Raw genomic sequence first — 16,242 nt, 5'->3', positions numbered from 1 at the left:
GAGGAGAATCAACCCTTGTTTGATGGCCACATGATGCTGTCAGTGACTCCACCATTAATGATGCTCTGCAGGATTCCTTTCCACTCCCTCCCTTCCTTCCCCCAGATCCCTGATCCCAGCCCACCTATGGCTCTATGCTATCACAAGTCCTACCCTCTCTAACTCCTGATGTAAAGCTAAAGCAAGCCTTACAACTCACTTACTTGAAGTTGCTTATGTGACAAACTAAAACGCAATATGAGAAAATAAAGTTCTTTCATAGACAGAGTGAGTTTTCCCCAGATTTGATATGAAAGTTCTGTATCATCCCTATGTCTCGCTTAATTTACCAGAACTCCTCCCAGAGGCTGGAGAGCTGAAATGCAGCAGTATCTGCCACTGTTCCATAGGCAGAAGAGAAATTCAATATATAACATATATCATCAGCATAATCTTAACACATTTAGGCTTCATCAATACCTAGGAGAGCCACAGATGTGATCACATACACTACTTTTAGGGAAGCAACCAGCAAGGAACAAATGACAATTTCTTCCACATCCTAATTCACGGCACAAGTGTAGACGTTGATTTTAACTGGACTTCATTACAGCGCCTTCAGCCTCAAAATATATTTGTAAGGGAGGCACACAACATGTGAATCAGAGAGCTCAGTCTTTGAAAGACTAGCTGTAACTGCTTCTCCTCCGTTGTCTAGAGTTCTCATAATAACGTGTCAAGCTTTACAGTAACTTTAAAAAAGAAATTAATAGAAACTCCTTTTGCAGTTAAGCATAGCTTAATACCCTTTACATGGAAAGAAATTTCTTTGCTGTTATTGATGTGCTTTTTGAAATTATTATTGCAACATGTTTCTTGATGCTTTTCAAATGTCAAAACTATGGTTCAATGCAATGAAAATATTTTAAACTTTTTGAGATGTGTATCTTTAGGTTTAGAGAGAAAGCAGTATAAATCAGCCTGAGCCACAAGCTTTATTCAAACTAAAATACACATTTGAATTAATACAGCCCCTGTGTGGGGACAGCAATGATCTAGAAAGCAAGCGTATGTAAAAGCTACTACAAGTTTGCCATGAAACTGTGGAAACATCTCACAACCTTCACTTGAAATAGCAAATTTTTATAAAATATTTTAATGAAACATTCAGCAGTGATTCTGAGGAAGGACTTTAATTAGCAGGATTACAATTGTTTTTAAAGAACAAATTTTCTCTGAAACCAAGTACCAAACTTTCTGAAATGGGAATTTAAAGTTAATAGACCTTGCAAAGAAAAAAATGGTCTGATTTTCAGGAAGACTGAGCATTTCAAGATCCCACTGATTTTAGTGGAAATCATGCATATTCAATTCCTCCTTGTGTCAATCATCCCATATCTCAAATGTCAGTTTTGGTTCTATGAGACTTAAGTATCCCATATGAAAAACTGGCCTTGGTCAACAAGATTCTCTTTATCAAAAGGGGAGAAAACATCTTCTCTAAAGCTGAAATCCTAGCAGCCCACTGGTCTTCCCCCCTCATTACATATTTTAGTACTATCATAGATAATGGGCCAGGGAGGTACAGAAAGGTTAGACAAAAACAAGTTAAAAGTTCCTGCTATTTAGATAAATATGCACACATAAAATTCAGTTAGCTTTCCCTTAAGTTTAAGGCCAGTAAGGGAAACTCGCTTTTTGACTTGAAAAATTCTTCAAAAATTAGTCAAAAAAAAAAAAGAAAACTACTAACCTTCACTCCTGGGGACAGGTTCTGTACCACCTGGTGTTTTATCTGGCATCTCTGCAGACACCGGCTTAGTAAAACCTAATGGACACAAAACAAAGAAAGCATTCTCCATCAAAACCAGTATGTTTAATAGGACACTCTCCTGCCCCATGACCCCTGTGAAGGATGGATTTTCAGCTTTCATGATTTCCGTGTTTGTATGTAAGATACGTAAACAAGCAAAACTCCCTAGAGATTAACTGCAACACTGCTCAGTAGACTGTCACCTGGACATACTGCCAAATTGGCAGGCAGAAAAGGACCCTCTAATAAATCGCAGCAGTAGACTAAAAGCAGTTTGGATATCCCCCCCGCCCCCCAGTGAATTTCAGTGAATAGTGAGAGGCCCATGAAGTGGGACAGAAGAACCGCTTACACTCCTACACTGTTGCAGTTAATGAAAGAGTGGTCATGCAGAGGGTCACGTCAGCCTACATTAAACAAAATCCGTTAACTTAAAGCTTTACTACATTGTAGAGCACCAACATTTCTTCCTTCCCAGCAAGGCACAGTGAAGAAAAGGCTTCTCAGAAAGGCAGTAAGCCCACCTCCTCTTACAGCAGTGTTATGTACCCTCTGTGGTATTGGCCAGTGGTCAACATATGGCCAACTCACACTGACTGGGATTTTGTATCCTCCTTCTTTGCACCTATGAGTATTTTCCCATCATCATCTGGGCTGATACTTCATTTTACATAATGCAAGGCTCAAGATCAGATAGGATGCATCAAGAAAAGACAATTAAAAAAGAGCAGGATTCTCTGCCTGAAGGAGACTGTGCACCAAGTGGGGCAGGGACTTCACCTCTGCTGACAATCCGTGTAGCACAGTGCTGTGTACAGCACTATACACAATGCACAGCGTTGGAAGTATTAGCTGTGCAGCCTTCAATCCTAATGAAGTCACTGAATTGTCTTGGTTCTAATGATGCTGAGGCAACAGAGCTGATTTGGCATGCAGATTTCAGATGATCATCAGATCTGGAGTTATGGGAGACCTCCCTGGCTCACCCTGCAGCAGAACAGAGACCGAACACAAAATAAATGGCTCCCTCACCTTAAATTCCTCTCAAATTCATAAAATCCACAAAATCTTGTCAAATTCATATGGCTTGTTTTGAATCCTATTACCAGACCCAGAATGAAAACATTTCAGCCTTAACATCCAATAAAGGGCTTGGTTTTACATTAAAACCAAACTATACAAAACACGTAGGATTTCTTAAGCAGTTTAAGTCACAGAAAGTATTTCAGGTATGCTATCTGGGGCGAGTATATTTGACATATTTAATTCACGTATATGTAACGGGCTTAGAAATGTTATACAGATCTGAGGCTACAATCCACTAGCATATCCTAGGGTACAAACTAATTATTTAGTTGATGGAAACTCTTGTACATATGATTTGCTACATCAGCCTATTCATCTCCAGTACTCGGGATAAAAATCAACCAGGTCTTAGGAATCACTTTGTCCTTAACATAGACATTTCATCTGTACAATGTTATGCACACTGGAGATTTGATACTAGCCAAAAATATTCTCTCAACAACCTAAAATTAATAGTGATAGCGCTTATCCACCTGAAGGTCTGTGCACATGAGTTCGTAAACCACAGCTGTACTGTGTCACAAACTAAATAAATAAGTGTGCCCTCAAAAGAGGATTTAAACAACTATAAATATTTAATGGTCTCCAAAATCCTGTATAAATTTGCTGTAAAACAGAAGCCTACTCTCTAGAAGACATTTAAAAAAATAAATTTGTTCTTCAGACAGATTATTCAAATTTAATTATCCATACTTGTCATCGCGAAACAGTTGTCTAGAATACACACACCAACTAACTCTAAAACTTGGCAAGCTCCTGTCCAACCCTCTGCATTCAATGATGCACTACATATTGTCTATGATCATTGCAGCAGTTTATAAATGAAATTACTAGTAAATCATTGGATGACTGGAAAGTAGTTAAGAACTAGTTAATCACACAGTGCCTTTGAACCAAGAAATCATATCAAGAAATACAATATTTACTTCTGTGATTAATTTCAGAATCCAAGAAAATGTTTTCTGTAAATTCTACGTTTTAGGTAAATCATTTTGTTTCAGAAATTCAGGGAACTACATGTTTTAAAATAATAAAATATGGATATCCACAGATTTGTTTTCTGGTTTTGGTTGGTTGGAGTTGCACAGAAATTAAGTAAACTTCACCATGAAAATGTTCACTGAGTAATGTACTGACACATTAATGGCATAAAATTGGTAGTCTCAGAAATTTGTTATTTTTTATTGACATTTTGTAGAACTGCTAAATACAAGCAAGGCCCCTCCTGCCCCAATTTTTATTTATGCAAGTCTAATTTTCCTTGTCTGAAGTAGGCCAACATTTCTTTCTACTTGACCTTCTAAAGAACTGATAAGCCTGCTTTTATGTCATTGAAACTCCGTATCAGAAATAATTACACTTAAAGTAAGACATCTACCCACAGTCACTTCTCTGGAATTTAACCGAGCACCTGTGCTCATCCCTCTCTACAGAGCATGACCTGTCATTCCCAGCACAAACCCAAGCAGGACTCAAACTGGCATTGAACGACCTTGGCATTTTTAATAATGGAATGGTAAACTGAAAGCTGGATCATTCAATCACTGCACACAAACCAGGGTAGTTATTGAACAGGTTCAGACTTTCAACAACCACAAGAGCTCTCTGTTTCAAAAACTCATTTGGATAATCCAAGGCAATTTTAAAACTACTGTCCCACTAATAGTTTTGCACAGATTTACCAATTTAGCAGCTCTGCATTACAGTTCGTGACAGCATGGCAGACAACATAGTTATAACAAGTTGAAGCAAGTCAGCCTCTGTGCCTAGAAAGTACATCTACAGAACACAGTCTAGAAACACTTGCACTCTGTTATGGTTTTCAGTAATGAATCAGTCTGTGAAATGTGTTGCTGTTTCCTAGCTTTTTCTAAATAGCACAGGAGATCAATAGTACCAGGACAGTTCAATCAGATGGAAATGTGACAGGACCCACGTAGAGCCTTCAACATTTTCTTGCAGCACTGTCAATTTCACAAATCACATCTGAAAAAATGAGGTCCAGTTGCACGGCACAGAATAGTATTTTAAGTGACTTCTTTAAAAAGCATGAAAAACCATCTATTTTAAAATCTAAAAAAGTATGCTTCCTCCCTTCTTTCTCATTAATGCAAACCGGTTCCACACTGTTGCTAGAAATTGCAGAAAATACTAAAAAACTTTTAAAAATTCCACATTTTTGGATAAAAAGGTCCATTTCACCACTCCTAGTCCTATCACCAAGTAATCAAGATTTTCTTTCATGTAACTGCAATAAATCTTGTAAGATTTATTTTGCTTTCCTTTTGTTCTCTGAGAGGTATAACAAAGCTAGTGGAAGGAGGAAAGACTTAAAGAAAAAATTATAGAACTCCACTCTTGTTTTCTGTAACATATCAAGTTTTGAATTACTCAGAAAACAGAAGTCAAAGTTTATAAATGAATAAATAAAGGAATGCTAAAGTTCCTAGTTTTAATCTAGGAAGGAAACCTCTGACAAATACTGTTCATCAGGCTAGTAAAGTAAATATCTGTCTGCAGTACCGCCATAAGCCAAGCAAGACTCGCATAAAATCCAGCAGAGAAGCAGCATTTGGGGTATAAGCTTGCTAGTAAGATGTAGGAGACAGTAATTCTTGCTCACTTTCTATACAAATGATCTCCACTTATCCAAACAATCTTGTTGCAGACTTTGGGGTACTACTAATAATACTGTCAAGATCAAACATATACAGTACCTTATAAAAAGTCCTGTTAGACCCTTCCAAATACTCTTGCAATGTAAGTATTGATATAGCTTTAATGGTCTCTGCATCTTTGCCTCAGCTATTCTAGCAGTCCATGGGGTACTTGGTATTTCTGAATTCACCACTCAAAGCTGCTACCTATTGCTTACACCTCTGAGCACTTTTTCACAGAACATCCCAGTAAGAGAACTTGAAATACATATGCCTTCATAATTTATGAATAAATACAGCCATACTGTTTACATTTCTTAATTAACCAAAATTCTTTAACAGTAACCAAAAACATTCAGATGTATGACCGTGCATTTTCACAGGCCATAATCAGCCAGGGCCACCCAAACAGGCATACTGGGAGGTCCTAGTTCAAGAAATTTGTTGTTCCTTCTAGTAGATGGGTTTGCCTTTAAAATCCTGAGATTCTAAAATTTGCAGATCAGCTTTAACATTATGAAAAAAAGTAAGATCTCAGTTCCTTTAAACAGAGAATCTAAAACTGATAGCATGCTATAGCTGAATTCATTGGAAAACATTCAAACTTAGAGAATGTCAGTGACTAAAGACTACTTTAATAAAAGCATGCTTAGGAAAAATATGGATTACCTGCATTTCACAGACACATATAGTCCTTATCTCTTAAATTAACTGTACTATGCTAAAAAAAATTAAAGGTTTCCAATTATTCAAAATAGCTATTAATTGAAGTATCGCAATTTTCAATTTTAAAGTTTCATGGAAAAATTTTCATTTGAGAGAAGACTTATGTTCCGGTTTTGTTCTCTCAGCAATTTATCATGGTACTCTAAAAAAGCATCAAGCAGCTTGAAAGAAACTATTGTTCATCATAGGACTGTTTGCAATTGTAACTATGGAGTCCAACTATGTATTTATGTTGAACAATGATCATCACTAACCAAAATCTTACCTGAATGTCCTCATGTGTGTCAAATCCCTGGCCCCTAGTCTACATCTGTTCCAAATAGCTGGAAGTGATCATATTCAAGGAAGCTGGTTGGATTTCTTCAAAAACTTTTCAAACTCAGTGCCTTCGACACTGCATTTCTTTCCCATCTTCCAGAGGCACAATGAGCATGAACATAAGATTCCACGGAAGACACTTTATTCACAATCACCATAAATGTTCATTTAAAAATACTTTATTATATTTTTTAATGCAGCCTTTTACAGATTAAACAGTCAATACTTTATGAATACAGCTCAACAAATGTAAAACAACTGAAGCCCTGAAGTTCCATTTTACACGCTGTGCTGTTAACAGTAAAGCCATTTACTGGTTTATTTTTAAACAGCATTTGAATGAGTTCTTCCTGCTGTAGTTAAAAAAAAAAAAATTAAGACTGGATGGGACAAACAAGGATGTTAGTAGGGGTTTTTTTGATGTGAACTATTTTGTAAACACAAGGAGACTTAGGTGCCCACACATAGCCTGGTCAGAGTGCTGTGCTTCTCAGGTGAATGGTACTGGATGCTGTGTTCCTGACTGCAGAACCACTCACAGGACGCCAAAGCCAGCACTCAGAAAGTCTCAAGTTGCAAGACAAACTCCAGACTCCAAGGAAGGCTATGGCAAAATTCCCACCCACATTAACACGACCAGAACTTGACATTTGGCTGTTAAATACTGCATGTATCTTTGTTAGGGAACAAGGACATCTGTCCTGGATTTAGGTTTTGCCATTTGTTTGCCTACAAAATCCCTTCTGGAGCAGATGCATTGCTGCTCTGAACCCCATGAGAATAGCTTTGATCTCAGGTCACATAAACCATAAAAGCAAGTTTATATGCTAACAGTAACACAATTCTTTCACATGAACCAAGAAGTGACATTGAAAGAAACTCTAAATAACATGGACAGAGAGAACAGAAGTTATGAGGACACAAACCACGACATGCCATCAAGCCTCACTGCTGCTCCTATTCACCACCACCCCTCAACCCTTCTAAAGTAACATAGCAGTACCTGTTTAAGATTAGAGTTTATTTCAAGTTAATATTTATTCCTTCAAAACTGCACAGAATTCTAATGCTTCTTTCATTCCCTTCCAGCAGAGCTCTGGATGTAGGTATGAGTTACTGCTCCCCTTCTCCAACAGTCCTCTCCTTCAAAGTTCCACAAAAATCTCCCAGCCTTTTTTCCCTCTGCACATCAACATATACCGAAACATTCCAAGTTTGGGGGGTTTTGTTGGTGGTTTTGGGGTTTTTTTTAGTAAGCTGCTACACATTTTGGTGATTTTTCTCAACCAGGTCACCCTTGCACCTTCTTTTTTTCACAAAGGCCAGTAACAGTGACACTTAAGATGACTGCACCAGGAGGTGAACTGGTCCAGACAAGACCAACTGATCTACGTTGACAAGAAAGAGCAAAACCTCCTTTGCACATTGTTTGCCCCACTGATGAAAGTCATAGTAACATCACATTCTCTCCTGCCCCATTCTTCAAAACAGCATAAATCTACAGCATCCTCTGCCTAGTTTCTGGAGCTAATCGTCCATATTGCGGCTGCAATCCAAAAAACCTAATGCCCTCCTGCTAAGCAAAGACCCAATCACAGAATCCCTTTGTCACTTGCATTCTGTTTCAGTGTAATTCACTCTGAATGTGAAAAACATCACAAATGTTCCATTATAAGGAATGAGCTGTCTGGCTCCACTGTGGTTAAGTGCTATGCATACATCTTCTCCTTCTTCCAGCCTCGCCAATAGCTCTGAATCCTTTCCCAGTGCTATCCCAAGGCTTTGGTCATGGTTTTCCAAACCCACTAAAAGATCAAGTTCAGCAGCTAATCACTGTGTTTCAGTCTGGGAGTCAAGACAGCATATTTTTTAGAGTAACACAGGATATGAGGTCTAGGAGAGAACGTGACATGCAGTCTTCTCCTTCAAACTTTGTATAGAATGAACTTCTTGAAAAGATGAGATGTACTAAACATTTGGTCAGCGTCCAACCATGCTGCAAGCCTCCTCACTTAACATGTGCTGCTACAATGCCAAGTGAAACAAAGAGGAAACCTACCCCACAGGGTCTTCTGGGAGGAGGAAGAGGGATCAACATCTTGACTGACACTCCCCAAATACCCTCGTGAAGCATAATTTCAAAGCCGAAGCACAAAGATGTTAGTTTTAATTGGTGAAATGCATTTACTTCTGATGCATTAGCTCTGTGTTGATCATGGCACTTTCTCAGCTTGGCGGAAGCAATAGCTTTCAAACTCAAAGTAATTTCATACGATCAGCACTGAAATTACTAAGTATAATTAACCACTGTTATTTTTCTTCCTGTAAAAATGAACTGTTAATGAGTAGCATTGAAAGTGTCCTATTTTATACATGCAACTTGGCAGGAGATCAGCCATACATTGCACATAATCACACTGTACTACAGAAAGCTGACAGAAAACAAACCAATGCCTCCCCTGTGGTGGTAGGAAATCATGACAGCACTTGCCCACAATGATGCGTTTCTGAGGTACAAAGCCACTTGTTCCAGTAAAGCCCCTACAGGTAGCATCAGCTCATCCTTATCATGCCACACAGCCTGCAACTTGTGGACAAAACCAAATGCTTGTAGCAGAAACTGTCTCTCCCTTCTGGTCATCATGCCAAAGAAGTGTAATGAATCCTTCTAATTTTCAGATATCTGAATAGGCATGCTTACTGCTCAAGTTTGGAGATCGGTTTGAATAGCCTGACGGCTAAGCCACTATATGCCACCATTTTGCTGATTTCAAAACTTCCTTTCATCAGAATAAACCACTGGGTTTTGCTAAAGCACTGGACATTTTTCAAGTTAGACACACATATATTGCTTCTCTCATGCCTTTGTACAGTGCAATTAATCTCATCAGCCCTTACAGGTCTTCACAAAAGTTTAAGAAAACCCACACAAATAAACAAACAAACAAAAAATCCATCAAAAGATCATGTTTCACTTACAGTAGGACTGTCACTTTGGACATTTTCTTTTGAATCTAAGCTTAAGAAAATAGACAGACTTGGATCAGGTGGCTCAGCACAGGACATGTCTGACATCCACTCTAACAAAAACCAAGCAAGAGCAGGATAAATAGGTCAGTCCCAAGATGATTAGGGACTTTGAGGTAAGTCCCAGCACAGACTGTATGAGTGCAGCAGCAGCAAGTCATAACTGCCAAGGATAGCTATCGTATCACAAAATACTGCTGCCATTACTCAAAGAAATCTACTCAACAACCAAGCAATGTATTCTACATGGACTATTTTCTAAGCAATTTAAGCAATAACAACTTGTAATGCATTATGACTGGTTATTCTGCAAAAAACAACCAACAGTATAGGTTTCATTATTGAAATTTAAAAAGACTAAGATTAAATAGTTTAAATGAACTACCATTACATTGTTTTCTGATTTCATTTTTTAGATAACACTAGTTCTACTGTTAAGTGCTAATTAGGGCCACATAAAGAAAACTGAATTTGAAACAAACCCATTTAAAAAGAAAAATGTCTCACCAGAGACAAGAGCACACAGTTCAACATTTTCTTTACTAGAAGAGTTTATTTGCAGTACCACTAAATTGTGACTCTTCAGTAATGCACATACCAAGTGCTGAAATAGCACAAAAAGGCACGTACACCAGCTACAGCACTAAAGAGACTAAAGGATTTTAGGGTACAAGTCTTCACATTGCAAGAACAGTCAAACCCATAGCCTAGACTGTGACAGTTGCCAGAACAGACTACATGACTTTTTCCCTAACAAATTCTCCAATACTGTAAGAACATACACAATTACTTTATCATGTCACCTAAGGGAGTTACAGCTAAATACAGCCTCTAGCCATTAGTTCTACAGCTGCATTTCTTTCTGCCTTGCCCACCATTCACCTCTCCAACATACTCCAGGTGGGTGTCTTGACTTGTTAAAAAAATAAATGCTTTTCTTGCAACTTTTCTCATGAAAGCATGCACTGCAGATGCATTAGGTCTCAGTTTCCAATAGATTTAATTCTAGTGAGGTATATAGCAGAAACCTCACTACTCGGACAAAAATTCTGGTTTAAAAATTTTTTACAAAAAAACAAACCTTCCACACCTAGATATGAACCTGTGAAACTTCAACAATAACAAAAGTTGCTTTATAGTGCACATGGTTAAGGAAAGGAAACTGAAGAGGAAAATATTTCAGCAGTGTTGATCTCAGAATTACTAAAATTCCTTTTCAAAGCTCTGAACTTTGCTACAACTAGGGGAGATGCTGATTTGGCTAAAACAATTACACAGATGCACACACACACAAAGTGTCTCTCTTTAGTCTTTTCCACATTCAAGTCTCTGGTGCTCAGCAGCTGCAGCTTTAGATTCCTGATTAAGGGCCAGGGCTGCTGCTGCTGCATGCCCCTCTCGAACATTAAAAACCCCAACAACTATTAAAAAACAACCCCGAAAGGGCAATAACCCATCTAGCATCCTAGCAGTTGTTTTGTAATCCCGTTTCTCTGATAGACAGAAAAGAATAAAGAAAACAAAAAAACCCCTCCAGACTTGTGTCTGGGATATATAGTAAAGAGCCCCTGATACCTGCTTGGTATCTCCTCCAAATTGCTTTTCTGTTACAGATGTGTGGTAGCACTTAAAGAGCTACTTCTCTTTTTACTTGATGCCCGTGCTTAGGATATCTCTACACACTGTCTTGGAAAAGACGACTTGTGCAAATTCATCATTTCACTACAGGATCAAGTAGTGGAGGAAATGAAACCAAAACAGGCTGTGAGGCAGCAAAGCTGTTGTTAAAGCACAAAGAATCCAATCACAGCAAACAAGACAAATAACATTGAAAATAAATTATAGTATGCAATGTCTTAAATGAATTTGAATTCAGTCCTATGTGTTGAATAAATACCACAGTGATGGATAACATACCAATGGATTCCATTATATCTGAAGAATTTTGTTACTATGGGAGAAACATACCTACCATGTCTGCAAGGATTTTACCTTCTGACACTTACCTTTTCACATTTCTATTTCTGTTATGGGAAACTTCTTGACACCCAGCTAAAGTGCACTAACACCACCACACTTTATAGAAAAAGGGAAACCACCTTGCCATCCACTTAGTTAGGACGCCAGGCTGCGTATATTACATAGGGTAGTCCCTCCTGAAATCACACTATGATAATAACGAAGGTTTTTCTGGGGTTTGTTTTGTTTTAAATGAAGGCTTTATGGCCCTCTTACAGAGATACTCTTGATATTTTAAGGTCAGTAAAAAAGCTGATATCTATGGGATGAACAAAATTTGTATGTATTTCAACTTTGTGTAGGGCCAGAGTCAGGGCATGGAGACAGAATGACATCTTCCTAGATTCACATAGCCAGTATATTCAAACCTTGAAACCACATTCGTGGACAGCTTGACAAGGAGATAAGGTGCATCCAAAAGCAAATACTCTAAGACAACAAAACAGCCCAATGCTTTTTTAAGAGTATAAATACAGACAAGTCCATTGCAAAGTCAGCTGGTTTAGGGATATTTCTTCTCTCCACTTAAATACATGTTTCCGAAAGCTCCCTAAAAAAGAGAAGAAAAAAGAAAAGAGAAACACAAAATGCTGCTCTGCACCAAATCAAAATTGCAAGTTTTTTCTCTCATGTGCAAGTTTTTCAAAGCACTGCTATTTTTCTTCCAGTCTTGCTAACAACAGAGCAATTAGTATGCATCAACTCCAATTAGACTGTTTTAACTCTTCTATAAAACCTTGTAATATGTTTGTAATGTAACATATGTAATACGTTATTTTCAGGGAAATAACTTCAGACCTTGCTATAGAAAAAACCCACAGAACTTCCAGAAGATCATACTGATGAAAGACAAAATGTCAGTGCTGTCCAGAAGGTTCATTTACTTTGTTAAAAATTTTCCTAAACAATGTTAATTCCAAGTACACAAGAGAGAAAGATATTCTTCCTCTCTATTGTAAACTCTTTTGGAGAGCTGGGGAGGGGAAGGGAAGAAAAGATGCAAAGGAATGTTTGGTTTGGCACTGCTGAGGCTTGTTCATGAAGGGGAAGCCTACTTAAAACCAGGATAACGGATAATTATCACTTTACATGTGAATCCTTCGCTACTTTTACGGTGATTATGTCACATTTTGCAAGGAAAGGAATGGGCACAGATTCACCATCAGGAGAAGGGCTTCTACAAACTTAATTTGTGTGTTTCCTTCAACTGTAATTGCCTGAGCACAGTATTACTGCTGAAATGAGAGGTTTAGACATAGCTTTATGTTTATTAGACAAGTAATACTCAGTTAGCTTTCCCAGAAATTGTCGTTTGAACAGCTAGCCAAAGTACAGCCATGCATAACAACGTTGCTCTGTGAAACACAATTTTCCCCCACAGACATCAGAAAAAAGCCCATGTAACTTTTTGACTACAGTAAAGTGTGATTAATGAAAATTCCTGGGATTTTGTTTTCATCACAGAGTATATAACATTAGGCAACAACACAGCAAATAGCTGTATCAATGTCTCAATGTATCAATGGTCAAAGCTTTCTGAGCCCTGACATGTTCCAGTTGCCCAGATGTGGAGCCTGGCTGCCCCCCAGGCCCGGCTCAGGCAGCTGACTGCAGGACCGCTTCACAGTCCTCCAGTTTTTCCTTCTCTCTGCTTTGAGGATACGTACATCTGTGTACACGTATATGTATTTATATACACACTGTACACACGGAGAAAAAGAGGAAATTAGACAAACTGACAGTGCTGTGCACGTTCACTTGCAGTTTGCCCAAATGAATGGCTTCATAACTCAGACAGGGATGTTTTCTGTAAATATGCTCCACTATTTATCAAGACACTCCAGAGTGCAATCGTTGAAGCGTGGCTTGCAAACAATGTATTTTCTAGAGCCAAAGTATGCAGTTACCTACAGAATGCTTTGGCTAGTTGTGATGGAGAAACCAGGGCCCTCTTGCTGTACATTAGCTTTGAATAATGTGTCGCCAGTTCAGCAGAGTTCTGTGACTGGCAAGCTTAGTTCTATCTGCTTTTGTGGCATTGAAATACATGTGCATACTGCAGAGGATAGGGAAAATACATAGTATCAAATAACACTCCTGCTTAATCTCTAGCAAACCGCGGGTTTTGTATATACACACATAAATATAAATACATGCATATATATATTCACTACAAAGTATATAGAATATTTAATGATGACTAGAAAGGAAATTATTTCATCAACCTATGATCAACACAAGTAGAGAACCTGGGAGACTAAAACTGGTAAAAAAGAAACCACACACAGCAACAATCCCTAACCTGCCACAATTTCCAGAGGAAACTCAACCATTTGGACAGAAGCAGCTGACAAACTGCTGAATAAACATCTCTTTTGTGTTAAGATGCAGCATTCTCTAGACAGGGAAGCTCCCTCTAATGTCATAACGGAGCTTATCTCCAACATGCTTTCTTAGAAAAGTTGGATTTATTACTAAACACTGCATCGCCAAATGCAGACCTTCACTGGCCCCAGATGAGAACACTAGGTCCATTCAGGGAAAAAAACAAACCACCAATCACACATGGGGAAAAAATAACATCATTTACAAATGTTATAGTTGGAAAGGTGATCTCCTTCAGCTGTATGTTTTTCTCCTTTCTACATTAGTCTAAAAGACATGGTTTGAACAAATCAGTTGTTTGTAAGTAATTCTCAACAGCTGCATAGTCTGAGTCTGTGCATTTGACAGGATTTCATTCACCTTCTTAGAAAACAAAGCAAATAACTTAGTTTTCAAACACAGAAACCAAGAAATAACTATTTTGTACTAAAATAATAGTCATCTGACACCTCATGGACATCTTATAGAAAAGTATGTAATTGTTGAGAGTCTTTTTGAGATTTGTAAGATTCTTGAAACAACTCTAGCAATTCTCAGCTTGTGCTAAGAGAGACCCTTCTTTGGTGAACTGCATGTTTGTTTGTAGCTTTCAATAAGACAGAATAAAAATCACCACAAATCATTTAGTGCTTCAGACTGAAAATTATTTCAAGGACAGTGATCATTAAGAAACATCATGTTCAAATACAGGTTAGTAAGGGGTAGTCAATAAAGGGTTTCCATTAACTTTACCCTACAGTTTTAGAAGGTGTTAAGATCACAACACTTCTATACTGACACTTTTCACATAGGAAAGGAGTCCAAATTCTCCTCTCTCCACCTTCTCCACCCTCTTGGACCAGTGATGAAGGTCACCTTTCTTAATTCTCCATTTTAACCACACTGAACAGTGAAGCTTTTTCTCCTTCTACATAGTTAGCAGAGAATCGGAAACAAATCATGCATTCAGCAGTCAGCTTTCCCTGCTCTAGCTGAGATGCCAGAATTACTGTTATCCTTTATAGGGATGTGTCTCTTCCTATCTATTCCCACCAAGTATAATTTTACTGGAGTGAAAGACTGATCCCATGTGTACTTCAAGTACACATGGTCTAGTACTACACCACTAGAAGTCAGCACAAAGGGTAATCAAGTATTTAATTTCTATCCTGAAAAAAAGAAGAAATTCTGAAAATTTATTTCATTTTATTTTTTTTATTTGCTGGTTATGAAAACCAGCAAACAGCTACATTAAGGAATTCAGTTCTCCTTAATTGAAAACAATCAATATAATTCCCCAAATTATGGAAATAAGTTTCAAAGGACATGTAAATACTATGCACTGCATTAGAAGTGTGGAGGGTACAAATAAGACAACTCCACAAATCACTGTACATGAAATTCTACAGCAAAACTGTAGATGAAATCTTACAGCAATAAGAAACCATCAGACACACTTCCTTCATTTTTATAACACGTATATCAACACTGTGGTTCCAAACACAACTAAAATTCATGATTGACAGTGTTTTCCCACTGGCAATGCAATACATCTCTGCAGTACAATAGAGATGGGTACATCCTTCCAGTTACTTCCATTTATATAAACACAGAACGTAAAATCAGGGCATCGGGGTTATATCTGACAACTCCTGAAGAACCTATTTTTAAGAGGCAAAGCTTTGTATTTTGTTGGCCATTTGATCTAGTACTGGAAATTAACACAAATAAGACCCAGGTGGGAGGGGGATTTCTGAATAGTCTTGACTAAAGCAAATATTCAAGGGGATATTACTCAAGTCAGTACCAAGAGCTTCAGCCAGTTTCCAAAGCCTTTTGAATTCTTAGAGCTAAGCCTGATGAATTCAGATGAAAGTTCCTTTTCTTCCACTCTTAAGGGAAGAAATAACTTAAGTGAACTTTCTGCAAAACAGCCTCCCAAGTTCAGCAATTGGGGAACAAACCTAAAGCTCTGCCAAGACACACAACTAAGCATTTATAAACCTTAATGGTTTATTCAATTATTAAGTATGGATGTACTGAACCAAAAAACACAGAGGTATTCCAGTAATGCTGTTTCAAGTTACATAATTCCACCCCTGGTACATAAAAATCCCAGTTCCTCCATTCTTGCTGCCTAGCCCACATTTTGTACTCCGAGGAACTTGGGCACTCAGGGCGCATACTAACGACAGCAAGTTCCAGCTGAATCCGGTGAGAGGCAGGGCTAGGCGAGGACACCACCTGGCCCTG

At 38.1% G+C, this 16,242-nt stretch overlaps 1 protein-coding gene across 1 annotated transcript in view; it reads right to left on the bottom strand.

Moving 5' to 3' along the window:
- The window catches only part of PLEKHG1 (pleckstrin homology and RhoGEF domain containing G1), a 136,330-nt gene that overhangs the window by 95,467 nt on the left and 24,621 nt on the right, over window positions 1-16,242 (bottom strand). Inside the window, exon 2 of the mRNA XM_040598324.1 lies at window positions 1,733-1,807. Within this exon, the coding sequence (XP_040454258.1) occupies window positions 1,733-1,781 (49 nt within the window). The 5' untranslated portion in view covers window positions 1,782-1,807. The remainder of the gene's footprint in view (window positions 1-1,732; window positions 1,808-16,242) is intronic.

Source organism: Falco naumanni, chromosome 6, assembly GCF_017639655.2.
Source record: "Falco naumanni isolate bFalNau1 chromosome 6, bFalNau1.pat, whole genome shotgun sequence".
Classification (NCBI taxonomy): domain Eukaryota; kingdom Metazoa; phylum Chordata; class Aves; order Falconiformes; family Falconidae; genus Falco; species Falco naumanni.
This window is presented reverse-complemented; position numbering and strand designations above follow the sequence as displayed.